Source organism: Mauremys mutica, chromosome 5 (assembly GCF_020497125.1).
Source record: "Mauremys mutica isolate MM-2020 ecotype Southern chromosome 5, ASM2049712v1, whole genome shotgun sequence".
NCBI classification, from domain to species: Eukaryota; Metazoa; Chordata; order Testudines; family Geoemydidae; genus Mauremys; species Mauremys mutica.
This window is the reverse complement of record NC_059076.1, coordinates 57,835,171-57,862,702: the sequence shown is the minus strand read 5'-3', so window position 1 is coordinate 57,862,702 and position 27,532 is coordinate 57,835,171. Positions and strand designations below refer to the sequence as shown.

General features: G+C 40.9%; 2 protein-coding genes across 2 annotated transcripts in view; one reads left to right on the top strand and one right to left on the bottom strand.

Moving 5' to 3' along the window:
• FREM3 (FRAS1 related extracellular matrix 3) overlaps nucleotides 1-5,691 on the top strand; it is a 102,897-nt gene extending 97,206 nt beyond the window's left edge. The window contains 5 exon segments of the mRNA XM_045019234.1: nucleotides 150-284; nucleotides 1,954-2,080; nucleotides 3,259-3,446; nucleotides 3,532-3,678; nucleotides 4,539-5,691. Coding sequence (XP_044875169.1) covers nucleotides 150-284; nucleotides 1,954-2,080; nucleotides 3,259-3,446; nucleotides 3,532-3,678; nucleotides 4,539-5,012 — 1,071 coding nt within the window. The 3' untranslated portion in view covers nucleotides 5,013-5,691.
• Nucleotides 5,692-7,534: 1,843 nt separating this feature from the next.
• Nucleotides 7,535-27,532, bottom strand: part of SMARCA5 (SWI/SNF related, matrix associated, actin dependent regulator of chromatin, subfamily a, member 5) — a 48,193-nt gene continuing 28,195 nt past the window's right edge. The window contains exons 12-24 of the mRNA XM_045019236.1: nucleotides 21,922-22,043; nucleotides 21,688-21,840; nucleotides 20,420-20,552; nucleotides 19,261-19,409; nucleotides 18,900-19,019; nucleotides 18,554-18,664; nucleotides 17,348-17,461; nucleotides 16,996-17,118; nucleotides 14,426-14,558; nucleotides 11,462-11,580; nucleotides 10,187-10,399; nucleotides 9,205-9,315; nucleotides 7,535-7,833 (exon numbers count right to left, since the gene is read on the bottom strand). Of these exons, the coding sequence (XP_044875171.1) occupies nucleotides 7,768-7,833; nucleotides 9,205-9,315; nucleotides 10,187-10,399; nucleotides 11,462-11,580; nucleotides 14,426-14,558; nucleotides 16,996-17,118; nucleotides 17,348-17,461; nucleotides 18,554-18,664; nucleotides 18,900-19,019; nucleotides 19,261-19,409; nucleotides 20,420-20,552; nucleotides 21,688-21,840; nucleotides 21,922-22,043 (1,667 nt within the window). The 3' untranslated portion in view covers nucleotides 7,535-7,767. The remainder of the gene's footprint in view (nucleotides 7,834-9,204; nucleotides 9,316-10,186; nucleotides 10,400-11,461; nucleotides 11,581-14,425; nucleotides 14,559-16,995; nucleotides 17,119-17,347; nucleotides 17,462-18,553; nucleotides 18,665-18,899; nucleotides 19,020-19,260; nucleotides 19,410-20,419; nucleotides 20,553-21,687; nucleotides 21,841-21,921; nucleotides 22,044-27,532) is intronic.

The following is a 27,532-nucleotide window of genomic DNA, read 5'->3' as shown; positions in this document are numbered from 1 at the left end:
TTTAATATACATGCTGTTTAAATTGAAGGATTACAATGAAGGTAGTGGCAGTGCCCTCTAGTTTGAACTGAAGCACTGGTTGTTCAGAGACTATGGAGAAGTGTTTGTTTGCTTTCTAATATTGTGCCTATTTTGTGTGTGTGTGCTAGGTACAAGACTATTCTGGTACCTACACTGTAAAATGTATCCCATGTACTGCTGCACCTAACCAGGAATATACCCTTCCTATCATCTGTAACCCATGGGAACCAATCACCTTTGAAGTGGATATCAGGTTCCAACAGGTACAGCATTTTTATTTAAGGTTACCTATTTAAATGCCTTACTTGTCTTAGTGTATTCAAATTGCTGTAGAGCTGTGTTTGTCTGGTGTATCTTACACTGTACCATGACAATTAAACTAATATTTTTCATTTGTTTCCTTCACAGTTTATTATAGCCTGTGGCTTAACTACTTCATCATTTTTACACCATGTTTATGAGAGCTGTTCATGGATATTAGAAATTGAGCAGACTGAAAATAAAATCATTTGTTTTCATAACAGGTAGCATTAGAACTCCAGCTTTTTTTAATGCTGAGACTCAGCTTAATTTTATGGAAATACACTGAGGTGACCCTGGCTGTAATGGAGTTGGAAATCAGGCCTATACATTTGACACTTCATTCAGATTTGTCATGGACATGTGCCTGTTTAAATCAGAATATTCCTGTGCTTATGAAAGTAATTAAATGGTATGAATGAATATAGCATTCCATTAATTACCTCTGCTGTATTATAGGATGTCTTATGTGTACCAGATTCTCCTTTTCTGTTGAAAGAAGGAGCATCTAGGTAGCAGGGTAAGCAAGAGGATTGCAAAACTAAGCACTTGTCTTCCCACTAAACTGCAGTGTGGCCGTAATTTTCAAACATCTTAAATTTAGTGTTGTAAATCCTTATGTAGGCACCTAAATTAGTGCATGATTTTGAAAAATGCTACACACCCAACAGTACCTATTGATTTCAATGGGAGTTGCAGAGTGCTCATCTTTTTAAAAATTAGGCCCCTAACATAGATGCCTAAGGAAGAATTTTTATGCTTAATTTTAGGCACCCAGTTTTGAAAAATCTGTGTCAGTGTAAATAGGACTCGTATTTATTATATGCTAATTAATTAAATGAAAAAAAATGTACCAAATCAGCATTATGGCTCTAAGCAGACAAGGTCAAGAAACCAAACAATATGCCTTCCACAGTAGCATAGTCATTACTCATAGAGGTACATAGAGGAAGTTAAGACTTTGTACAATGATTTATGTGCTAAAGAAGGGGTTACGGTTGCTGTGTGAATAATTTTGAATTATTTCCAGACCTATGCAAATATGCACTATTAAGGTTATAGCAGTAGGGTTTGGCTTTTTTCCTGAAATAATAATTTAATACGTGGAGGAACATAACTCAGGGGATTGGGTTGTGGCACATGGAGATTAGGTCGTTAGTCTGAATACGACCAAAAGTCATTATTCATTGTTTGGCATATGTGAAATGAGTTGGTGTAATCAATCCAACTTCACTGGTCATGGTCTGACTCCTAGAGTCGATGCCACCCCACCTGGTTCAACTGGTGGGAACCTTGATGGGCGTAGGAGAAGCGGGGTGGTAGCCCCAGAAGGAAGGAGTGGGGGCAAGGTGCACACTAGAGGAAATGGGCTGAAAGAGAGAGGTTTTAAAGCTACACATCTTCTTCACAACAGTATCATTCATGGGACCAGTGCCAGAATCATACAGCTCTTAAATGATGATTTTATCCCATTTTATCCTGTACAGCAACCCTGCATGTATTAATTTTATGTTAGGATTTGAGATGTACAGAATACTGAGTGATCCTATTAGCTGAACATCACGGAATCTGCAGTAAACACTGACATTTGTAAAACTGTAGCTAGATTTCAGAGCTTTTTTTTTGCTACAGGTCAGTGACCCAGTAGCAGCTGAGTTCAGTCTTAATACCCAAATGTTACTGCTGTCCAAGAAGGAGCTCTGGATATCCAACGGCTCCATGGGCTTTGGGGAAGGAACGGATGTGGCATTTGCTGAAGGTAAATACATCTTTTAGTAGCCCGCACCCCATTGTACTACATGTTGCTAATTTGCTATGGACACAGAAATAGAACTACTTTTAACAAAACTGAACGTTTCCTTTAACATCTATACAGAGGCATCTGTCTGGTGGGTGTGGGATTTCTAAATGTTTATCAAAGACTAAACAAAACAAATGATTCGTGCCCTGAATGTTATTAGACTGTAGCTCTGTAGCAAATTCAAAACAGATGGGGCCTCTTAAGTGGAAAGATCCTACCACCAGAAAAGTTCAGCTCACTCCTTCAAGTAACTGAGAGCCTCACCCATAACAATCACGACCACGCTGAATTGCAACCAGAAACAGGAAGCCAGTGCAAAGACTTAAGCACATATTACCTACTTTCACATTGTGCACTGACTGGAGTTCTGGATGTGCTTCAGGGATTCATAATAAAGTTCAGTTATGCCAACATTACAGCACAATTCATTATGTACGTAACTGGTCTCCAACACAAGACCTCCTTATGAAACCAAGATAGTCTGCTAGATCAGTCTGTTAGAGAGACTGGGGGTGGGGTGGGGAGGGTGAGGTAATATCTTGTATTGGACCAGCTCTGTGTAAGCTCAAAAGCTTGTCTCTCTCACCAACAGAAGTTGATCCAATTCAAGATATTACCTCACTCTCCTTGTCTCTCTAATATCCTGGGATAGACCTGACTACACCAACACTGCATAGATCAGTAGTTTACATGATCATAATAGCTATCATGCTGGATACCTTTTTATGTGGCTATGGGATGCCCCCTAGTGAGAAAAGAAAAAAAGACTGCTTTTCCCAGGAAACACTGTTTACAGTGCAGTAGCCAGTGTTAAATCAGTAATAAAGGTACTATATTCAACTACATGCATACAGGCAATTGAGACCTTAACATGATCATTTCCGGACTACACAGCCATAGGTCTCATTGCATTGGTTTTATTATGATTTACCATTGGTTGTGCAACATGAAATGAATCAGAGGGGTAGCCGTGTTAGTCTGGATCTGTAAAAGCGGCGAAGAGTTCTGTGGCACCTTATAGACTAACGTACGTATTGGAGCATGAGCTTTCATGGGTGAATACCCACTTCAGCGGATGCATGTATGAAATGGATTACTTCCTGTGTGGTTACCAAGTGTTTAATTTGCTTTATTAGGGTCTGAAATTTATGGCCGAGTGATGGTGGACCCTGTTCAGAATTTAGGAGACTCTTTCATCTGTAACATTGAGAAGGTGTTTCTGTGCACTGGGGCTGATGGATATGTGCCCAAATACAGTCCGGATAATACGGAATACGGATGCCTGGCTGACTCATCTAGCCTATTGTACAGATTCAAGATCCTGGTATGTAAATGGTTAGTTCACACAGTGTAATTTAGAAATAAAGCCTGAAAATAGTAATCTGGGAATGTTTTATTCACTCCCTCAGGATAAAGCTCAACCTGAGACCCAGGCAGAAGTGTTTGGAAATGTGAAGTTTCATGCTAAATTAGCTATTGATCATGCAGATGCTTTTCCTTTAGTAAAGCAGCCTGGTTCGGATGGTTTCAGCCTATCATCCTCTCCTCTCTTCCAGGTAGGTTCTCAGGTATTTATGTTGTACAAAAAGTTACTCACGGGAAAAGGGTATTATCTTCACTTTATCATCATGGACTACATTGGTGCTTCCTCTCCCTCCTCATAAGCACTTTTCAATATTTTGCTTGTATAAATTAGCTACAATTTTTTAAAATAGCTTTCTACCTTGAAAAGCATGAGATCTTCTTACTCAATGGATCAGCTCTCTGAGTACACTTATAGTCATTTGTACTGCTTTTTACTACTGCTAGTCCAGTAGATTCAGCACAGGTAAGAGAGGGAGCTACATTTTGTTTCTTTGTGTATCATCAGCATAGTCTGTGCTGTGCCACAGTATAGACAACGGGGAGGGCGAATTCCAAAGCACACGAAAATGTTGTGCTGTAACTGCCCTGTGTAGATGCTGCTGGCATAAAAAGGTACCTGGTTCATATTAACATGGTCCTGTTGGAAGGAAGACTGCATTAAAGTGAACTAAGTATCTCTGACTTCAATGTCCACACAGGCAGTTACAGCACAGTATTTTGGGGTGCTGTGGCATACTGGAGACAAGCCCTAAGTTTGAGCTATCTGGGTGCAAACTGGTAAAAGCAATGAGTGCATGGCTTTGTGACTGGGAGCAGAAACTAGAGCCAACAGTGTGACCAAGGTGGGAGGGCCAAGCTTAGCCTAGAGATGCTTTTATAGAAAAGTAAAATTTGAAGAACCTGGTTTGAGGGTATTAGCAAATGGAAAAAGTACTTTTACTTGAAAGCTGTGCAGAGCCCTCTGGCTACAGATGTTGCAAGTTACTGTTTTTTATCATCTCCTTGTGATTTCAATTTATAGTAAAAGAGGGTTTTTTTGTATTGTTCAAAGGTAGCAGCAGGACGAGAGTGGTACATTCATACAATTTACATGGTTAGGTCAAGAGAGAATGCTAACCGAGGCATAGGCAAGAGAAGCCTAGAGCATCACCAGACACTCGGCAGCACCAGGACCCTGAAGCGCAATCGGAGAGCCAATCCTGATGGCCCCACCATCGCGCAAGACATTGGAACAACTAAAAACAGGGGCACAAATATTCAGCATATAGCCCTCTACCATTCCAGTAAAATCACCCAGAATGATCAGTTCCTGGCAGGTGAGCCCTATCAAAGGCCAGCATTGGAAATTGCTGGTAGAGACTCCGAAAACAGCATTATGCCTGTTCTGGGAGGGGCAGGTGGGCTGCTGCTGCTGATAGGCACTGCAGTAGTTGTCTCATTTCTGCTGAAGCAGAAGGGACAGCCCTCTCATAGGAAACCATCTGTCACCTACTCCAGCAGCAGTAATGACAGTTCTGAAGTGTAGAGGGTGGCTCAAAGCTGAGTTCTCTATCTTTCTAAGATCTCATTTAATTGCAAAAGCAAACTCAGGTGTGTCTGGCTGCCTACTTTACACTGACATAGAATTGCCTGCTGTGGTTGGGTGTTACTACTAAAAAACCGAAGTGGCCCAGCAGGTGTGAATTACTGATTTAGAGTTCAAAACCATTTTTCAGGAACAAGAGGTAACAGACACTCCTTGGTGTTTTTTTAAACCAGCATTTTCTTTTAAGCACCAGTGTATGTACCTTTATAGCCATGATGTAAGCCTGATGTTTAGTTGCTAGTGTATAGATTTATTTTTGTGAAAAGAAAAACAGCAGTATGTATAGTGAAAAATGTCAAATCTGTGGAAGAAAAATCAATAAATTATCCTCTCAAATCCTAATAGGGATGTCAGTGCCAAACAAATCTGCTAGATCAGAATTATTTTGTTCTACATTTGTGTAGCCAACAGGTAGTAGGATCATACACTGGCCCACTTGAAAAATAGTAATTTAAGGGAAAAGCAAAGGCTGTAAATATTACTCAGGGTAATGAAGAATACCTTCTAAAAATAGTTATGGAACAGCATCATATTTGTAGGATGTCCCTGTATTGTATATGGGAATGTGTCATTGATTAGGCAATTACTAAAGACTGCTTTAAATTCCCTTTTTATAATTTACTGTAATCACTTGAATTTAAACTTCTACATGCCCAGGCATGCATCAATTCTGCCTGTTAACTATCAGCACCTAGTAAATAAGTCCAATTAAAGTCACATCTGTGTAATTAAGCTGAGTGAAAATTAAATAATTTATTGGGTACATGTCCTGATTTAAATCCTACACTAGCCTAATGGTGCATTGAGAAATGCCTGTGGCTCCCCAGAAAGTCAGTTTCCTACCTTTGGCTGAAGGAGGACTCCACGATGAGTTATTTATTCAAACAGAAAAAAGCAGCAATGTGTTACCCAATACCCGCTCAATTATATTATAGAAAAATTACAAAAATCCATAGCATAAAAAGTTTGCAGTTGCTGCAATTTTTTTCGGCAATCTGTGCAATAGCAGCTAAGAAATCTGAAAGGTAAGTTATGTGCTCTACTCTCCATAAATGTAAATGTTTACAATATGCCTTTGTGAATTAATGTTTTCAGGCAAGCAGTTTGTAGGTCACTATGTTTTGTTTCTGCTTTCAGCAAAGCCTTTTGTTCTATGCAAACAGAAGTGGTTCTCTTTAAACAAAATTTAACACCTGCAATGAAGACTTGTATCTATTAGGGGCCTGGCACAGGAAGATAGCTAGCTGCCAATTTAACTTTAGGTTATAAATGTACTTAAAAGCCATCTTATCTTATACAACCACTACTGTTACAGTATTCAGAGTGAAACAATATTTGTAGATGCTAATTATGGTACAACAGGGGCTCCTCTTACCTCTGCCTCTACTTTCCAAAAGCATAAGGAGCATTATACTGTACACCTTTGTACTAAAAGAATGATTGTTCCATATTTTCTCAGAGATGGAGATAAATTAGCCATCTGCAAGTAGGGAAATGGAAGGAACACTAAATTTAGTGTACCGTATTAAACTAGGTTGATTTTGTAGCGATGTCTTTTCTCGCTATTTTGTTCTGTTCCAAATTCTCAAATACCACAAAGATGTGTGGTATTTTAAGTAACTTAAGAAAGGGCTTAGACTAGAAAACAATGCTAATTTGCACAAAGTGAGATGTTTCTGGTGAACTGGTAAACTAAGTCTCACATTCAGAAACAGCATATTGATTTCTATGGCACATGATTGTGCCCATCCTGCAAAGGTACTCAGTCAACATTAGAGAAATCCCCTAGCTGGGCCACAATACTGAACTCAGTTGCCTTCAGTAGAGCCACTCTAGTGGCTTTTCTTTCAGAGTAGTCAAGTTAAAACTACCTAGAAACACATGGTTAAGAAGAAACAAGTGATTGTTTCTTGACTTACTGAAAGCTGCCTATACAAATATTCCTAGCTAAGGCTGTTGTCATACTATTGAGTACAGAGCTAGTGGAAGTAAAGTTACCTTGTTGAATTTCTCTCACTCTAGCTTGAGAGATGAGCTTTTTAAATTTTGGCCTAATCCATATATTGGAATCTATTATGGATATCCAGATTTGCCACTAATCAAGCAATGTGTTAGGGCAAAGCAGAACTGTAGTTACTTATATCATCACTTTTTGTTCAGTAATTCCTCTAGCTTTTAGAGTAGTTCTCAAACAGCATCTGTTGGTAGTGGTCTATAAATAAGTAGCAGGTCAGGAAAAAAAAACCTGGAGGCCTACAAATGTTGCTGGACACTGCAGTTGCTCCTATTACCACATAAATGTCAATCAAAAGAGGGCGAAATGTCCACAAAACCCTCTTATAATTCAAATGTGGTTTACTTTAAACAAATCTTAAGTTACAGGACTCTAAATAAACCAGGAGTTCTCAAACATTCACACACTTTCAGCTGGAGCTCTTTAAAAGAAAAAGTCAACTGAAGCCTTTTATTAATAAATGAAGCCTATTTTATTACTTTAATGGTAAAAAAAAGTTCAGCACAGCTGTTGCATTTAAAAAAGTGAAACTACATTAAGTACTATGTTTCTAGTTCAGTAAACAGATGAACCTGATGTCCTTTAATGACATAATAGTTGAGCATTGTACAGTACATCTTATGAAGACCCGTAAATTAAAGAACTACTTTTTAAAATTTAGTGATTAGAAAAATTCAGCATTCACAGCTTTAACTTCTTTTTCCTGCCTCGACCATCAGGAGTACCATCCATTTTACGCTTTTGTGCCTGTAAGATATAGACATATGGGTCATTACTTTATTCTCCCTAAAATTTGCTCACTATAACAAAAATACCCACCTATTTGGAGATGAACCCATTTTTAACAGTGTGTAATGTTTAAAGTTAACTGTTTGCTTGGCTAGTATCCATGGAGCACAGCCATTTGTTTTACCCTCATGTTCTATTTCGAATAGTTAGACAACCCTTATTTTGCAAGAACATTAAACTGTTCAGATAACCCTGGTCAATTTCCAGTATAGCTGAGAGCTCTGAGCCTTTCCTCTACTTAGCAGAAAAAGCTATGGACTTTACATAACATGCATACTTTTTTCCAGCAGTGAATACCCAATATATTAACTGGGTTGAACAGTGAGTATTAGCCATAGAATATGCTTTAGGCTCTCTCTCTCTATTCAAGTGGTTGAAGGCAGCAGTTGATTATTTAAAATAAGTGAATGTTATTAGGGATAAGAGACCTACAGCTCTTTAAGGTGGAATCAGTTTGTTATGGCAGGTCAGCAAAAGTTGAATAGCTGTAGAACCACCTTTAGGTACGTGAACAAAATTAACACTGTCACACTTACAGAAGGGTGAATACTGAAGGTCAGAATTATCTTGTTGAACTAAACCCTAGATAGGACTTACAAATGTAATGTATGGGTTCTTCCACTCATGGCAGATATCTGCCAATCAAATCTTCACCATATTTTTGCATAAGCTACAGTGAGGTGGCTAAATCAATTTGAAAACAATGCATAAATAATGGCAAAGAACATTTTCACTTGCATTTCTAAGCACAGAACTGTTAAGTTAAAATGGCACTTTCTTTCTTAGCATCCGCTTCCTGAGAGTCTAATTCATTTCAAGCTTAAAATACAGCAAAGCCCTGCAAACCACATATAAACACAGGAAAATGAGCCTGGATTTTATTCTGTTTTATGAATCGGTAAAACTGTCAATCGAGTTTTGATTGCAGGATCTATTGCCACTGATGCAAGAAATTAAAAGCTCTCTGTTTTTCAGATCCCAGGTTGTTTCTCCAGGTCTGTAGTTAGAAAGCTAAGATTTTCAAACCCAAGTGCCCAAAATAAAAAGCTACCCCCTCTGAAAAAAATCAATTCACTTATTTAGGTGCAAAAGTAGGGCTTTAGGAGCCTAGCTTCAAGGCACACTGGTTTGTAAAATGTGATAAGTAGATGGATCCTTAGAATGACCCTTTAAGAACCACTTTTGAGAAGCCACACTATTTTCCAGACATGTGCTAAGTACCCAATACTTTTCAGACACCCAGAGATGCAGCCTATAACTAGGTAATTTTCTTCACCAAAGCATTTGAACATAGATTTAAGATGCATTAAAAAAAAAAACACCACTCACTGAAGAAGGCTTTGGTCCACGTTTCTTCTTCTCTGCCTTCTCCTTTTCTTCCAGTTCCATGTTTTCTCTTTCAATCAAAGTAATTAAGGTATTACATCTCCTCTGTAGCTCCTAAGGTACACACAAGATAGCCATTTGATTACTCCACCTATATAGTACCCATCTTCAAACAAATGGTTTTTCACATTAATTGTACACTTGGGGGTGGGGAAGAGGGGAGGTAGATTGTAAAATGTTATAAACACGCAAATTCAAGACCTTAACAACTAAAATAGCACTACTTATGCCAGTGTTTTAAGACTTCTGTATTTAACAGTGCAGTCTTGAGTAATTCTTTAACATTTAATCCAGTCTCAAAACAACACACACCACAAGGTTTGAATGAAGCCTATAGTGAAGGCAAAAACTCCCATTTATTCCAAAATTACCTCTTTGCTGGTTTAAAACCAAACCCTTTCAATATTAAGTGTTTATGCTTTAATTTTCAGCTTTGACATTAAAGAAGATCCTATATTCTAAAGAGACATTTTGTACCACACTAGTCTATATTCAAGTCTCAAAACATGTGCAGTAATAAGTTTGTTTTACACAGTTCTACAATCAAAACTATTAGTAAGATTAAAAAGGAATCAGGATTAAGTTACAGATGCTGCATACAGCATCCAAAAGCCTAAACTTCTTTCATCGATTTTCAATTGTGAAAACATTTTATATATATGTACACACATACCTCATCACATGCTGATGAGCTTTGCAGCCATTTGATCAGCGAATTCATCATGCACTCAGACTACCTCACTTGCCCTCTGCCCACTACTTCCTCTGTTTCAAAGGCCATTAAAAACCCTGCCATGAAAATGTTCTCTCCCTCGTATAGTTTGTGTACACAGTTTTAAAAATAGAATTGACAAATAAACATTATGTAGATGAGAATGTCTTGTGAATTAAAACAATGAACAAATGGATCCAAACCAACACATACCATTGCAGTTCTGGACTTGAGGAACCAGTCAAATCTGAACTGGGGAGAGTTTCGAATACACTGTCTTAATTCATCATAAACATTCTCTTTATCAAATCCTAACTTGTGAAGCATACAGATTAGAAAGCGATCCTCCTCCTCTGTATAATTCTTCCCTTTGTTAGTACCATATGATATTCTCAACTGGTGGAAAGGCGCTTTGTATCTGCCAATCTAAGGGAAAGAGACAATATTTACGTACATAAAATTAAGAAACAACGTAGATTAGAGACTAATGTTTCATATCAGCTTCGGTTCACATGCAACAGACATGCAGTTGATACTAAAAATTAATACATAATTTAAACAGTCCATGTAAAAATAAGTCAAGTAGTTGAATCCAACTTGTGCAAGGGACAAATTCAGGTGATAAATTTACTAGTTTAAATGTTTCAATAGCAGCACAGGTAGCTGATCCAGACAAATTTGGTGAATATTAATATTTTCTGACCAGCTGTAAGGTTTTGAGTCCTGACACCACTGTCATATTTGCAAAATTGATAGTCAGATCCCACTAGCAGTTCAACAGTAGTTTTATATTAACCCAGTTGCTGAACAGTAGATAATTCTTATTAAACCCTGTTACAATTAAAAGCTCTGAATATCAGTGCAGGTTAATGTCAAATTCATTAACTGTCTAGAAACTACCTCTGCACAAAGTAAATGTTACTTAAGAACTGTGTATTTTACTTGATGATCATTTTACCCCATGTTGCACCCACATAGATGAAAGTAAAGTACTGTGACTCAATTATATTCTGACAGGGGGGGGGGGGGTCATCAGAATTCCTCCTCTACATAAAGTGAGTTTGGCTAAATACTTTGGAAGAGCTAGATTTTTTCAAATTTTTGTTTTTCACATCTCCCAAATCTGTGCTAGATATTCAGAGATTACACAGGATGAACAATTCATATTGTGAAACCACAAAGCGGTAAATTAACTAGCAACAGATTAAGCCATAAAAACACCCAGTTTGAAATATTATGGATATCAGCCAAAGCAGGAAGAGATTAGCAAGTTATATGCAAATTTATGGACAGCAAAGGATGAGACCAGGGAGACAGTTGCTGGCAGTGAGAATAGTGTTGCTTTATCTCCCTACCCTTTTATACATGAGCTCCAAACATATGACTAGTGCAGATCTCACCCCTATAAAGACTGGTAGCTAGAATTATATCATGTTTAGCCCAAAAGATATAGGACAATAAAAGGAGAAAAAAAATCACAGCAAATACCTTTGTGTCAAGTGCTTTTTTTATACTAATCCGCCTCTGAATTCTAGCTTCTCCTCTTTCAATCTGAGCCATGATCTTCTCTATGTCCTGGAGTTCATTGCATCTTTCCCAGAACACAGCTAAAAGTGTAAAAAAACACCCACCACTTGTTAGTCTCTTCTCACACGTCTTAAGTGTACACAAATGACTCAAACACCTTTATATGGTAAACACCTGTTAAAATGTTATTCACTTGCGGTTTCTTTTAGTCAGACACTAATTCCTACTCCTCCATAATAGTGATAGCCATGGCACTACTGCTGATATAGCCTCAAACTTTACAGAATAAAGAAGCCACATCTGCTGAAACTAAGCTTTGCTTTAAAATCATCCTTTTCCATTTCCTTAAGTGTATGTCTACACTGAAATAAATACCCATGGCTGGCCCATGTCAGCCAACGCAGGCTCTAGGGCTGTTTAACAGCAGTGTATATATTTGGGAGCAGGCTAGAGGTCAGGCTCTGGAGCCTGCAAGGGGGGAGGGTGCCTGAGCCTAAACTTCTACACCGCAGTTCAACAGCCCCACAGCCCAAGTCAGCTGACATGAGCTAACCACAGGTGTTTAACTGCAGTGTAGACATACCCTAAGCCAGTGGCTCTCAATCTTTCCAGACAAGGTACCCCTTTTCGGAGTCTGATCTGTCTTCCGTATCCCAAGATTCACCTCACTTAAACTATTTGCTTACAAAATCAGACAAAAATACAAGTGTCATAGCAAACTATTACTGAAAAATTGCTTACTTTCTCATTTTTACTATACAATTATAAAACAAAACAATTGTAATATACTTACATTTCAGTAGGATACATGAGCCTTGTCTGAATCCCTGCCACCCAGGGCTGAAACCCACCCCCTAATGCCGGCCCTGCACTTGCAACCCCCTGCTAATCCCATCCTGTGACCCCGTCCTGAGGACTACAACCCCCATGTTGAGAAACATTGCTCTAGATGAGTTGAGTACCCCCAGGGGGCTACATACCTGAGGTTAAGAACCACTGCCCTAAGCCACAAAATACCATTCTGAGAGGTAGGGACAGAAAAATGGAGAAGGCCATTAACTCTAGATCTAGCACCCAATTATCTATCAGATATGGACGATGATGGTGACCGATACACTGACATACTAAAATAAAATATTTAAACACCTGGTTCATTACTTCTCAAAGAAACTTTGAAGTGCTTTACAAACATAGGCAAATAGTCCCATTTTATAAGAATGGGGCTGTAACATTACTTGGTCAAGATTACACAAATAGTCCCTTCTCCTTCTGGTCCCTGCCTCACCTCACTCCCACCTCCCCGGGGTCCCTCCTTTGAGAGCTCTCTATACAGTTTGGGTCACCACACTTGCTCCCAACCACAGTCCCACTACTTGGTATGCTCTCCTCCCAGATCCCCACATTTATCATGCCTCTATTCTCCTACCAACTGAAGCTTTCAAACATGTATATCAATGTTTAAAAACCTTGTTAGATGGGAAGTGAGAAGCAGGTCAGAGTGAACCCCTGGTTCACCCAAGCAGAGTCAGTCAGATGATCCACAGGCAATGCATTGCTGTGGAGCTCCACTGTCTAGCCCACTTCTTCCCCAAAGCCAGGAAAACATGACAGGTGGGACAAACTAAAGGGTAATCTAGGCTGTTTCATTAGACTGGCCTCCCTACCTGGTCATGAACAGGAACATCAGCACTTCCATGCCTTCCCCCATTTGCATACCATGCAAAAGCCTTATATACGTAGGCGACAGTGGGGAAGTGATAGAACATGGAGTGCTTTCTGTGCACACAAGACACACTTGTCCCTCCAGTTTCTTTAAGTCATAACCCAAATACAGCATGAGTTCCATTCTGGCACACCTTGTCAGATATGTCAAAATGGGACTCCTCTCTGGCAAACCTGATGTCTGCCAGAAGATGACGATCTCTCCAAAGTGGGGCGCACAGCTCTGTGCCTGAGGTCTCTCTTCATCCGCAAGTCTACTTCCCACCATGTCCAAAGTCAGTATTACTAAAGAGGGGGTTGGTCAGAGAGAGAAGAGAAGAAAACTGCAGCTGAAGATGCCACAGGGGCAGGCCAATCCACTCCACTCTAGGACGGGATCATCTTCCAACAAGCCTCCTGTGGTTCATCAGAGCAGAATGAGGAGCTGTCCTGATTGGACAGATCTGAACAAGTAGTATCCCCCCCATTCCAAATTGAAAGAGAAAAAGCATTTCTCTTCAGTTCCCCCCACATCATTCATTAGAGTGAACATTCACAACAACAAAGGAAAAGAGAAAAATTGTGTATAACAGGAAAGTGGAGGTGGGACAGGGAGCCAGTTTACCTACTCTGAGCAAGTAACTGGACTAGGCAGAGGGGACAGGGAGTCAGCAGATGCTCTCCTACTCAGCACTGCTGGCCAGTTATGGCTATAGAAGCTTATGGGCAATCTCTGCAGAAAAGTCCTATTGCTACACACTCCCTCAGATACATTGGACCAGGACTCTCCCCCCACCCACAGGGCACCGCGCTGCCTCTGCCCAGAAGTTGCAACTCAACACCCCATTGCTACTAATACGAGGTAGACTAGGACTGAGGCAAGAAGGATGAAGGGCTGATGTCTAAAACTGTTGGAGACTGGGGGCCAGACTTATAAAAGTATTTAAGCGAAAGATGCAGACAAGTGCCTAGGTACCCAACTCTCCTTTATTTCAATCTCAGTGCAGCTTTAAACTACTGAGTGGCTATACGTGACTAAATAACCCATGTCCTTTTCCAACATCATATCAATTATTTCACCATGTCTTAGAGCCATTATCTAAACTTCTCAAAAGCAAAAAAAAAAAAGTTTACAGGCATTTCAAACTGGAAAAGTGCCAAACTACATCAGTACCATCCATTACAAGTTAGTTATATGTTCACATCATTCAAGGAGAAAATTACCTGAATACTCAATGACTTCCTCTGGGGTTTTTCCTTCAACTTCACGAGCTATATTTTCAATATCATCACGGCCCCATTTTTCATTAGCTTTGATGAACTGGTTAAAATCTCTCTTATTCCAGTTAGTAAATCCCTGGAAAGCAATAAGCAGCAATATAGACATCTTTTAGTTAACTGTGTTGGGTTTTCTTCATTTAAAAAACAAACCAAGATATTAATTTCAATATAAATGCTAAAGACACACATACAAGGCTCTAGGTGCCTTAGCACAATGCCTCTCAACTTTTCCAGACTACTGTACCCCTTTCAGAAGTCTGACTGGTCTTGTGTACACCACGTTTCACTTCACTTAAACTATTTGCTTACAAAATCAGACATAAAAATACACAAGTGTCACAGCATGCTACTACTGAAAAACTGCTTACTTTCTTTTATTTACCATATAATTATAAATCAATTGGAATATAAATATTCTATTTACATTTCAGTCTATAGTATATAGAGCAGAATAAATAGTAATTGTCTGTATGAAATTTTAGTTTGTACTGACTTTGCTTGCCTGTCGTAAAACTAGGCAAATATCTAGATGAGTTGATGTACCCCGGAAGACCTCTGCATACCCCAGGAGTAAATGTACTGGTTGCGAATCACTGTCTTAGCACAACAACAAAACACAGCAGCATTAAAATCTGTTCTTTACCGGTACAGTTTGTTTCATGCTAATGGGAAAACATTTTCTCCACCTGAGCAGAGGGGAAGAGAGGTTACTTCCCACTCCTCAATACTGTTGCATAGGAAGATCCCAAATTGCCTCTCTCTCCAGTCCCAAATCCATTTTTCTTTTTCCATTTAAAGGTCCTAATTAATCAAACACTCCCCCCCGCCCCACCTTCAAAGGTTTTCTCCTTATAAAGGCATCCATGGAAATTCTTTGAAGGGAATAAGCTCCCTCCTCAGAAGCTGATACTCTTAATAGCTCCATCGGTCATAGATAGCAGAACCACAAAATACATGTTAAAAATCATCTAGCATGACCCAGTCCATTTTGCAAGAATAGTCTCTACATCTCTCCCATGCACAAATGCTTTTGCCCTAACAGAAAGATTAGCTCTAGGTTTGAACTGGTGGGCTTCTGCCTACCCCTATACAGCAAAGAATGCTTAAATAAATGTCAGTAGTAAACATCCTTAATGAGGATACTAAACTGGCTTATAAAAAAAAAAAACACTCCGATATTCCCCAACGGCTACCAGATTATAACCTGTTGAGTACCAAATTGGTCGTTTTGAGTTTAAAGCATTTTTCCCACCTCTTAAAAAAAATAACAATGGTAAATAAAAGTTAAAATAATATTCAGCCAGCCACATCATTTTAGAAACAGCTCACTTGATTTGTTACTTGAAAAACTAGTATCAGAACATTAGAGAAGCTGAATTAATATCTGCTTAGTTATTTATCCTCCATTCTGTATCTAGTTTATTTCCTTCTCAGAGTAGAACTTTATTAGTACCAAATTTCCCCTCTTCGTCTGTTGCCTCGTGATAGTTTGGGGAATCTGTCTATGTAAAACTGATGAATTCTGATTGATTAATTAATTCAGTGTACAACTAACCCTTAGTGCATATTAAAATCAGCTGTTGCTGACACAAACTATGTCATGTCACAAAGCAGCTACAGGACAACAAATAAGTTGTTAACATGGAATGACTTTACTGAGGCAATCCAACAGACATGCTAAAGAGACTGACCAAGTGAAGGAAATTTGTTATTCCAGGTTGTCTGCAGGGAGGTAGTTGGGGCAATAGAAATTCCCCAACAGAACAGAACAAAGGAAGAGGTGCTCACAGTTGCTGATAAAAGGCACATGTTCTCTGAGCTAGACAAACCATTTTACTATTGGACCTGAACAGGTGAGAGAGAGCTTGAAGGCTTAGCAGGAGAGAAGGATCTGGGTACTCAATGAACTGGCCTAAAACGAACTCTTAGAGTGGTGAGGACAATGGAGGGAAGGTTATTGCATGTGTTTGTAAGTCTCTATACTTCCCCTACGCAAGGGAGTGAGAGTGAGTGTGCATGCGCGCGCCGAATGCACGTTTAAGGCGGCTTTGCAAACCTCCAAGTTCTTGGAGGTTGTCTGGGAAAGGATGTGCTTAAGCTACTGGGGGTAGGGGTCAGCATTGGTCTTCTGGCCTAGGGCAGCTGAACTGCAGAGTTTGAGAAGGGATACTAGGGAGAGCCAGAGGCAAGAGGTAGAGCCCTGATGCTGTTCAGACTCAGTAGGCTTAGATTCCCACAGAATCCAGTGTTTGGATCCAAATACAGTAGCATGGTGAGTGTCCAGCAGGAGAAGCTCAACAAGGCCTGTGACACTTTGGAGCTAATTTCTCCTAGTCTCATTCTGGTTTGTATCAGAATATCTGTTGAAGAGAAAGATGCTAGAACCAGATTCACAATCGCAGTTCAAGAACCAGTGGTCTATTCCACCGAGTCAACAGGCTTTTCCTATATCAATCTATAAGATAAAGCAAATGAAGGTACAGCTGGAGGTTATTTTAAGAGAATGACCATACCTGTGTTAGTAGTTTCTCCTTTTCTTCTAACTCTTCATCATTAAGGGGATCAGCTTCATCAATTTTAAGCTGTTCTTCCTTTTGTGCTTGGGCTGCATTTGGCAAGTCTGGATTACGAGGTACCTGAGAGAGAAATGTCATCAGCTTTTACATTTCAGTTTCACAGAAGTTAACCAGAACTCTCCAGATAAGAGCTGATTATTTTTTCAGCATGCAAAAAAACAGTACTCCATCTGAATTATGAGTGACAAAACAGCGCACACAGTGTCACCATCGTTAAAATATTTTGAATTGCGTAATTAAAGTTTCTCAAGACAGAAGAGAACATGCTGTGTAAGATCAGTTTTAATACCTTGTACCCAATAGTTTTTCTGTAATACAGAATCTCTTTTTCTAGTAGTTCAAACAAACGTGGAGGAAAGAACTGGAAATCTTGAACATTAGGCTGTTTTGGAGGTCGTGGAGCCTAAAGAAAACCAAAGATATACTTTACATTTAATTCACTTTCAAGTTTAGTATCTTTTGCTTATAGTTAAATTCATTCAGAAACCCCAGCTGCTTAACCTAGGCTAACCCTAAAGAACAGAGCTTGCTGATTATAGAAGCCTCTATTATCTTTTGAAAGGTAAGACTAATTCACTTTTGTGTCTATGTTTATTTGCTTTAACCTTGTAAATAACTCTAATTTCCTTTACATATTTAATAAGTCTTCATATGGTTTACTATAGGATTGGCTACAAGTGTTGTATTTGATGAGAGACCTAAAGCATAATCGACCTGGGGTAAGTGACTGGTCCTTTGGGATTAGGAGTAATTTAAATATTGCTGTGAATTTTGGTGTAAGGGGCCATATATCACAGAGACATGCTCACCTGTGTGGGATGACAGACTTTGAGACTCCCTTTTAAGGCTGTTAAAGTGCTTTAGGACTCTGAAGTTGGTGGGTGAAATCTAAGTTTTAACTATCAACAATTTGGGGTTTGTGCCATGGTTTTTAACAATTTGGTACTCATGCTCTTGTGCACAGTTAGGAGCATCACACCGTCACAGCAAAACACTACTTCAGAATACTGTATGAGGAAAGTTGCTGTTCATATTGTGGAAAGAAGGATAACACTGCACATCAAATGTAATTTGGGTTGTTCTTTTAAGAAGTTAGAAACCAGGTGAATAATAAAACATTTTAAGTAGGACCACTGGGAAGGCCAAAGAATTGCTTGAGAAAAAGTTTATTTAAGATAAATCTACTTAGTTATTTAGTATCTAATTCTAGACTTCTCACCCTCTCTTGTCCTTATCTTTCACCACCTGATTGAAAGATATCATTCTCCTTTTAATCTTCCTCTCCCTCCATGAGCCCTATGTTGAGAGTCCTTTGAACACTCCAGCTTGCATCTTTAAAATGCCTTTATATACACCATTCATTTATTTTACAAAAATTTTCCACTGATGGAAATTTACAGAAGTGTACAAATTGATTTATAGTTGGAAGCAAGTTAAGATAAGTCTGTCTTTTGTACATTTCATTCATTTTCTGGTTTAAAGTAAGTCAACTCACTTTCGGTGCTTTTGGTTCACTGACACGAAGAGCTTCCCTGAAGTAAGCATCAACAGCATAGTTGGCTTTTCTTTCTCGTTTAGGTGGCTCAATCCATTCTGTGAACGCCATCTATAAGATTAAAGAAATAAATTAAAGGGACCTCAAGTTCTATAAGGTATTTTATACAAAGTATACATTTTACACAAAACTAGAACTAAACTACCTGGAATAATAATAGCCTTCCACAAATTTAACAAGCAAGGAACCCTCGTATTATGTATCACATGTTCACCAAACCAGTAACATGCAATAAGTGTATACAAATACTACCAGTGAATTCTTCCAAAACAAATCCAGATATTACCTTTTGTTTCTCTCTATAATCTTCGCCTTCAAAGTTGTATACACTGGACTCAGTATCCATTGTAAAATTTCTAAGTGAACTTTCGCCCATCTTTGAGAGTTTCTCATTCATTTCTGCAGTCTGGAAAAAAGTTATCAATGAGTAATACTTTTCAAAAAAAAAAAAAAAAAAAAAAAAAGCTCCTCCTTATTCATGATCTCACACTCCAAAAATGACTTACTAGTACGGATCTTAATGCCAAAACACACACTCCTGATCTACTATGTAAATTTCAGTCTGAAAATTTTTAATTGCATTTGTAATGTTATTCAAATTATCCATAGTAGTAACACATCTCAGGTTTCTTTAATTTGCACCTCACCTTCTTTGCACCTCTTTCCAAAATACCATCAATATCATCATCAGTAATCTCACTCTCCTTTGAAGCAAAAACATGTGTAGCTCCATGTCGAATCATCTGCAGCATTTCATCTTTTCCTATTTTATTCAGATTTTGATCCACCAGTCTTCCTGAAGATAAAAATATTGGAGGACAATACCTTATTGCAGAGTTTAGTGATTTTAGGCCAATCACTTGGATGTGTCAGGAACAGAAAGAACACTTCCTTTCCCTCCTTGTTTATTGTGTTTGTCACAGGCCATTCATAAGTCAGTCACAAGAACTATTTTCAACATTTAAAATTTTTTTTGTTTTTGTTTTCCTGACAGAAATCTAGATAGTTAAGCAAGGACTGGTTCTTGCTTAGTAATACAAATTAATGACATCCATCCAAAAACAGACTCTGGATTTTAAGTCTTCCATGTAGCCTTTCATTCCTGGCCAGCATTTTCACAATTTCAAGTCCACACCTCCCTGTGAACATGACAGCAATAGCAATGGTACTTTTTAAAAATAACTGATTTCAAGCTAGACTAACGAAAAAGCTAGCCCTTGAGCTTCAGCTTTGGCCCCCCTGCCGAGAACAGTGAAGCTCAGGGTTTGGCCCCCACACCCAGGACAGTGGGGCTTGGGCAAGCTCATGCTTCGGTCCCCCCCGTCCTAGGGGTCATGAAGTAATTTTTGTTGTCAGAAGGGGGTCGTGGTGCAAGGAAGTTTGAAAACCCCTGAGTTAGGCTAATGTACAGAGTTACATCATCCTTACTCTTTTATTCCATTACTCTAAAACTAGACACAGAAGTGAAAATTATTACACTTCTTTCTTTAAAGCGTTTTCACTTTTTACATTTCTATTTAAATATACTCATTCTTAGCCATCTGGGATGCCTTAATCATTCCATAATGCAGTAACAAGTGTTATGCTGAAAGACTGCCACACAAGAAAAAACAAAACTTAAGAAATTTATCATTCCCTTCCATCCTAAGAATATGACATCCTGACCCCACTGAAGTTAATGGCAAAACTCCAACTGACTTCAATGGGGTCAAAATTTTACCCAGAATTTCATGTGAAAAAAAGGGGAGTGGCAAAGGCGAGAAATAGCAAAGTACAAAGGTAGAAAAGCTCTCTCAATACACTTGCCTTGTTGAATGACTATGGAATCCAAACGAAGTTTCATTTCTGCTCTTTCCACTATTCTTTCCTCCACAGTGTTGTCTGTGATAAATCTGAACACTCTAACAGTTTTTGTCTGGCCAATTCTGTGTGCTCGGTCCTATGCAGAAAATTGTGAAATACTCACGTCATTCAGCACAGCACGGTAAAGTGTTTGTATTGAAATATAAATACATACAATTATTGCTTGAATTTAAATCAGTTTTAAATCACCATACTAGTTTGTGAAATAAAAAAACCCTGTACATTTCAGGTTAAAATCCTTACATAAATCCAGTTGACATGCCGCTCAAAAAAGTTTTTATTGGCACTAAGCTTAGTTAATGAGGTCTCTTGCACAGAGAACAGTACACTTTGCTTAAGATTCCTGTCTAAAAGACATGGTACATATTTTAACAGATATTTCACAGATATTAAGGCCAAAAGAATCAGAATAGATCATCTAGTCTGACGTGATTATAAACTCAGAAAATTTCATCCATTTATCCCTATATTGAGTTTAACTTGTGTTCAACTAAAGCATCTTCCAGAGAGACTTTGCTTTCAAGTCTTATCTTGAAGATAGTTTAACAGTGCTGGTTCAAAAGATGAAACTGTCTCATTTTCAACTGGAATTTGTCAGGCTTTAACTTCCATCTGTTGGTTCTTGTTACGCCTGTGTGTCTTTTTTTGAACAACCTTTATTAAGCATATCAGAAAATATCTGCAGTCTGGCTGAAATCTTCAGATTTTCAACATGCTAATGTGCACAAAGAGATCTGGTTTGTACATATTTTATAATTTATACCTTTAATATGAAAGTTTTAAAAATATTAGCTCTCTTGTTTTGTAATGTGTAAGTCAATATATTGTTCTCTCCATAAGATCAAAGACTGATGCACAACATTTTTGGATATAAAGATTAAGCATGTGCACCCTTATAATGCAAGTTAGTAACAGAAAAGATGATTCAACTCAAGAGATGATAGTGAAGTGATTACTCCAATGTCTTAAAATGACAGATTAAGGCTTTAAGTTTTAGGCCAAATTTGACCTAACTGCTATGTCCTTTTTAATGTCAACTACTCTTGGAGCATAGAAATCAGTCTTTTTTTTAAAAAAGACTGCACTATTGAATTAAAGTGGACCAAAGTATATACAGACTTAAACCCTGGGCACATATACACATTTGTATGGCAGTTTTGTAAGAAAAAACTAGTTTATATACAATGATATTTCTGTCTTGGAATTCTTACCATAGCTTGAAGATCTACTTGTGGATTCCAGTCTGAATCGTAAAGAATTACGACATCAGCAGTAGCCAGATTGATTCCAAGACCACCGGCACGCGTGCTCAACATAAACACAAACTTGGAGCTGTCAGGTTCATTATATGCATTAATAGAATCCTGCAGAAATAAAGTAGTCAATGCAACTGTATATTTGAATACACAATTTTATTTAATTTTGTTTTAATTTTTAACACTCACTTGTCTCTCATCATGAGGTGTTTGTCCATCTAATCTACAATACTCATAATTTCGCCACATACAGTAATCTTCCAAGATATCTAGTACTCTTGTCATCTGACTAAAGATTAGTACCCGTGAGCCTATTAGAGGTAAAAAGTAAAATTGTTCAACAAATAGCTAAGAATTTTATATAACCTAGTTTGGGGGAGGGGGTTTACTCTTAAAACATAAGATTGTAAGAACAAGATGATGACTGGTAAAAATTAATCAATATGAGCATCTAGTTAGAATACATTTCTCTCAAAATTTGAGAAACTGAAACTGACACCTGAAAAATATTACTAAGCATGTAATTTTTAAAAATCTAATCTAGATTAAGAAAAAGGTATTAAAAACTGACATTTAAAGTTCTAAAAAACAAACAGTTATCTTCTTGTAACTGTTGTTCTACAAGACGTCCATTGTTCACATCCATTCCAATCAGGTGTGTGTGCGTCACATGCACAATCGTTGGCAAGTTTTCCCTTACCACCACCCATTGGGTTGGCCATGGAGCCCCCTGGAGTGGTGTCTTTATGGCACTCAATATATGATCCTGCCAACCCAATCCCCGTTCAGTTACTTCTTGCCGGCTACTCTGATAGAGAAGGAAGGAGGGTGAATATTGGAATGGACATGAACAACGCATCTTGAAGAAGTTACAAGAAGGTGAGTAACCATTTTTTCTTCAAGTGCTTGTTCACGTCAATTCCAATCAGGTGACTCCCAAGCTCTACCCCTGAAGGTGAGGTCAGAGTCAAGGAACCACTGATTGGAGCACCACTCTGCCGAAGGCTGCATCGTCTCTGGCATGATGGGTGATAGCGTAGTGAGAGGTGAACGCAGGCACCGATGACTAAGTAGCTGCTCTGCAGATCTCCTGTACCGGGACTTGGGCCAGAAATGCCTCTGAAGAAGCTTGAGCTCTTGTGGAGTGTGCCGTAATAGGCGGAGCTGGGGCCTCGGCCAGCTCATAGCATGTGTGGATACAGTCTGAGATCCAAGACAAAATACACTGAAAAGAGATCAGGTGTCCTTTCATCCGATTTGCAACTGCCATGAATAGTTGGTTCAATTTTCTGAATGGCTTAGTACACTCAATATAGAATGCCAATGCCCTCTGAACGTCCAGTGAATGAAGCCATTGTTCCTGGGCACTGATGTGAGGCTTGGGATAAAAGGCGGGCAGGAAGATATCTTGGGTGCTATGAAAATGAGACACCACCTTGGGAAGTATCAGAGGGGTAGCCGTGTTAGTCTGGATCTGTAAAAGCAGCAAAGAGTCCTGTGGCACCTTATAGACTAACAGAAGTTTTGGAACATGAGCTTTCGTGGGTGAATACCCACTTCGTCGGATGCACGTAGTGGAAATTTCCAGGGGCAGGTATATATATGCAAGCAAGAAGCAGGCTGGAGATAACGAGGTTAGTTCAATCAGAGAGGATGAGGCCCTCTTCTAGCAGTTGAGGTGTGAAAACCAAGGGAGGAGAAACTGGTTTTGTAGTTGGCAAGCGATTCACAGTCTTTGTTTAATCCCGAGCTGATGGTGTCAAATCTGCAGATGAACTGAAGCTCAGCAGTTTCTCTTTGTCTGGTCCTGAAGTTTTTTTGCTGCAGGATGGCCACCTTAAGATCTGCTATTGTGTGGCCAGGGAGGCTGAAATGTTCTCCTACAGGTTTTTGTATATTGCCATTCCTAATATCTGATGTGTGTCCATTTATCCTTTTCCGTAGAGACTGTCCAGTTTGGCCAATGTACATAGCAGTGGGGCATTGCTGGCATATGATGGCGTATATTACATTGGTGGACGTGCAGGTGAATGAACCGGTGATGGTGTGGCAGAGCTGGTTAGATCCTGTGATGGTGTCGCTGGTGTAGATATGTGGGCAGAGTTGGCATCGAGGTTTGTTGCATGGATTGGTTCCTGAGTTAGAGTTACTATGGTGCGGTGTGCAGTTACTGGTGAGAATATGCTTCAGGTTGGCAGGTTGTCTGTGGGCGAGGACTGGCCTGCCACCCAAGGCCTGTGAAAGTGGCCTTGGGAAGAAAAGCCGGGTGAGGCCTGAGTTGCACCTTGAAGACCGTGTAAGGTGGATCAGAAGTTAGTGCCTTCAGCTCATAGACCCTCCTAGCTGATGTGATAGCGACCAGTAAGGCCACCTTCCAAGACAAATAGAGCAAAGAGTAAGTTGCCAATCACTAAGGCCTGGTCTACACTGGGGGGGGGGGGTTCGATCTAAGGTACGCAACCTCAGCTACGCGAATAGCGTAGCTGAAGTTGAAGTACCTCACTTCGAATTACTTACCTGTCCTCACGGCGCGGGATCGACGTCCGCGGCTCCCCCGTCAACTCCGCCACCGCCGTTCGCGGTGGTGGAGTTCCGGAGTCGACGAGAGAGCGTTCGGAGTTCGATATATCGCGTCTAGAGGAGACGCGATATATCGAACTCCGAGAAATCGATTGCTACCCGCCGATATGGCGGGTAGTGAAGACATACCCTAAGGGAGGGGGAGGGGGGGGAGAGAGAGAGAGAGAATGAGCCTGGATAATAGGCTCAGACTCCAAGGTCAGAAGGGACCATTATGATCCTCTAGTCTGAACTCCTACACAATGCAGGCCACAGATTCTCACCCACCCACTCCTGTAATAAACCCCTGACCTATGTCTGAGCTACTGAAGTCCTCAACTTGTGGTTTAAAGACTTCAAGGTGCAGAGAATCCTCCAGCAAGTGACCCATGCCCCACGCTGCAGAGGAAGGCGAAAAACCCCCAGGGCCTCTGCCAATCTGCCCTGGAGGAAAATGCCATATTTAGGGTTGGGATGGAAATCAGCTAAACCCTGAACATGTGGGCAAGACTCACCAGCCAGACACCCAGGAATACCAGGGTACCAGGTTAAGGTCCCATACAGGTACTGGCTGACGAACATGTAGGTATAACTTTTCCAGCCCCTTCAAGGAACGCCCCACCATGGGATTGGCAAATACAGAACAGCCAGACGCTCCCGGGTGGAAGGCTGAGATGGCCGCGAGATGTACTTTAATAGAGGACAGTGCAAGGCCTTATTGTTTCAGGTGTAGGAAGTACTCTAAGATGAACGGAACTAATGCCTGTAAGGGAGGTATACGATGCTCCTCACACCAGCATGGGAACCTTTTCCACTTGGCTAGATAAGTGACCATGGTGGATGGTTTCCTGCTACCGAGAAGGACATTCCTGACAGGACTTGAGCTTTCAGACCATGAGATGGAGGGACTGACAGCCTGGGTGGGTGAAAGCGACCATGGTCCTGTGTGATTAGTTCGGGGGAGAGTGTTAGAGCTATTAGGTCGTCCACTGATGGCTCCAAATGCATAGTGTACCAGTGCTGATGGGGCCACACTGGAGCACGGAGTATTACCTTCGCTTTGTCTCTGCGGATCTTGAGTAATACCCTGTGCACAAGAAGAACCAGCAGGAAGGCATACATGAAGTGGTCTCCCCAGGGTAGTAGGAATGTGTCCAAGAGGGAGCCCGAGCTGTGGTTCTGAAAGGAGCAGAACATCGGGCATTTCCTGTTGTTCCTGGTGGCAAACAGGTCAACTTGGGGAAATCCCCACCTTTGGAAGATGGAGTGTATGATATCTGGTCGGATGGACCACTCGTGATTGCAGAATGAGCTGCTGAGGTGGTGCGCTAGTTCGTTCTGCACTCCTGGAAGATAGGACGCCTCCAGGTGCATGGAGTGGGCTACGCAGAACTCCCAAAGTTGAAGGGCTTCTTGACATAGCGGAGAGGAACACGCTCCCCCCCCCCCCCGCTTGTTTATGTAAAACATGGCAGTGGTGTTAGCTGTCATCACTGCCACGCACTGGCCTTGTAGTATGAACTGGAACGCTTGGCATGCCAATCGCACTGCTCTGAGTTCCCTCATACTGATGTGAAGAGAGCTCGTTTTGCAACCACAGCCCCTGCATCTGGCAGTCGCCCAGGTGTGCCCCCCAACCCAACGATGATGTGTCCGTTATTAGGGTCAAGGTGGGCTGTTGAAAGGAACTCCCTCGCACACTGTATGGAGGTCAAGCCACCATTGGAGGGACTGGAGTACTTGTTGTGGCAACATAAGTATTGAGTCCAGCCTGTCGCGCCACGGGTGATATACAGAAGTGAACCATGCTTGGAGTGGCCTGTATCTGGCATGCCTGACACGTAAGTGCAGGCTGCCATGTGGCCAAGAAGCACCAGGCAACCCCACTCCGTAGTGGCCAGGTACTGCATGAGGCTCTGAATTATGCCTGCTAAGGAAAGCTTGTTGACTAGCTATCCTCAGCTGCAGGCCCCTAGTTAGTTGAATAGGCCTTCCTTCTGAATAATTCTAACTGTTTTGACTCCTTTGACTTCGGAATCAGCCCTTGTCTCTCTCTCTCTCTCATTAACCGCAGTGACCGCCAGGGAACATGGCTGCGGATGAGAAAACAAGTACTCATATCCCTTGGACAGGACAAAGTACTTGCATTCGACGCCTCTTGCTGGAGGGTGGGAAGGGAGGGGGAAGAAGAGAATGGATGCTGGGGTCTGCCAGAGCGTTTTTACATTGCTCTGTACAGTTTTAATCAGGGTCAGAGCAATCCTGGAGGGGCCCTCCGGTGTTAGGATATCAACCATAGGGTCCTCAGATTCAATAGCCTCTTCCGCCTGCAACCCCATGTTGCGGGCGATCCTGTGCAGGAGGTCCTGGTGTGCCCTATGGTCTATTGGTGGAGGTCCAGAAGCTGAGGCCCCTGCCATTACCTCATCATGAGACACTAGGGGTGGCACAGGGTCATCTTAAACTCTCTGGCTTCCTCCTGTTCGATATCTGAGCCCTGTGGGCTGACACTCATTGTGGCAACAGAAGTCTGAGCCGCAATCGGTGTTGTTGCAGTGGCAACCTCTATGATGACCTGGGCCGCCTGCTCATAGGAAGTAGATGTCTCCGATCCCTTAGGGGCTGGGCGATCCCTAGGTGGTTGGCGTGCTCTAGTATCCGAAACAACCAAACAAAATCCCCTGGAGAACAAACCCTGTGCCTGATAATAAGCCCAGGGGGTCCAAAAGGGTCATTGCGGCTGAGGCTGCCAGTGCGGAGGCCAAGCAACAGGTGCCTTTCTCCTATGTCTGTGGGAACAGCGCCCACTGTGGCGGGAGTAGAACGATTCCGCATCTAAGTCCGACAACCCCGATCTGGACAACCATGGCAGCACTGACCAGTATTGCACAGGGGATCGGTGCCGACGTCCCCGCATTGGGGATTGGTGCCGAGAGCTGGGCACCAGAGATCACTGCCTCTCTAACACTGCTGGCGATCGGTGCCACTGATCTGGATTGCCTGGGTGGTGCCGGGGAGGTCCCGAGATGGCCTGGGTGATGGCGAGCAGGAGCAGTGCCGACGAGAACACTGCATCATAGCTGGCTTCCCTCTAGATGGCGCTGGGCATGGAGGTACAGGGGGACTTATCCCTGACCACCAGGGGTTGTGGTGCCATCAGTTCTATCAACTCCCTGTCAGCTTTGAAAATGTCTGGGATGGAGGGTAACCCCAATTCCTCCACTTGGCACTGCCTGTCCAG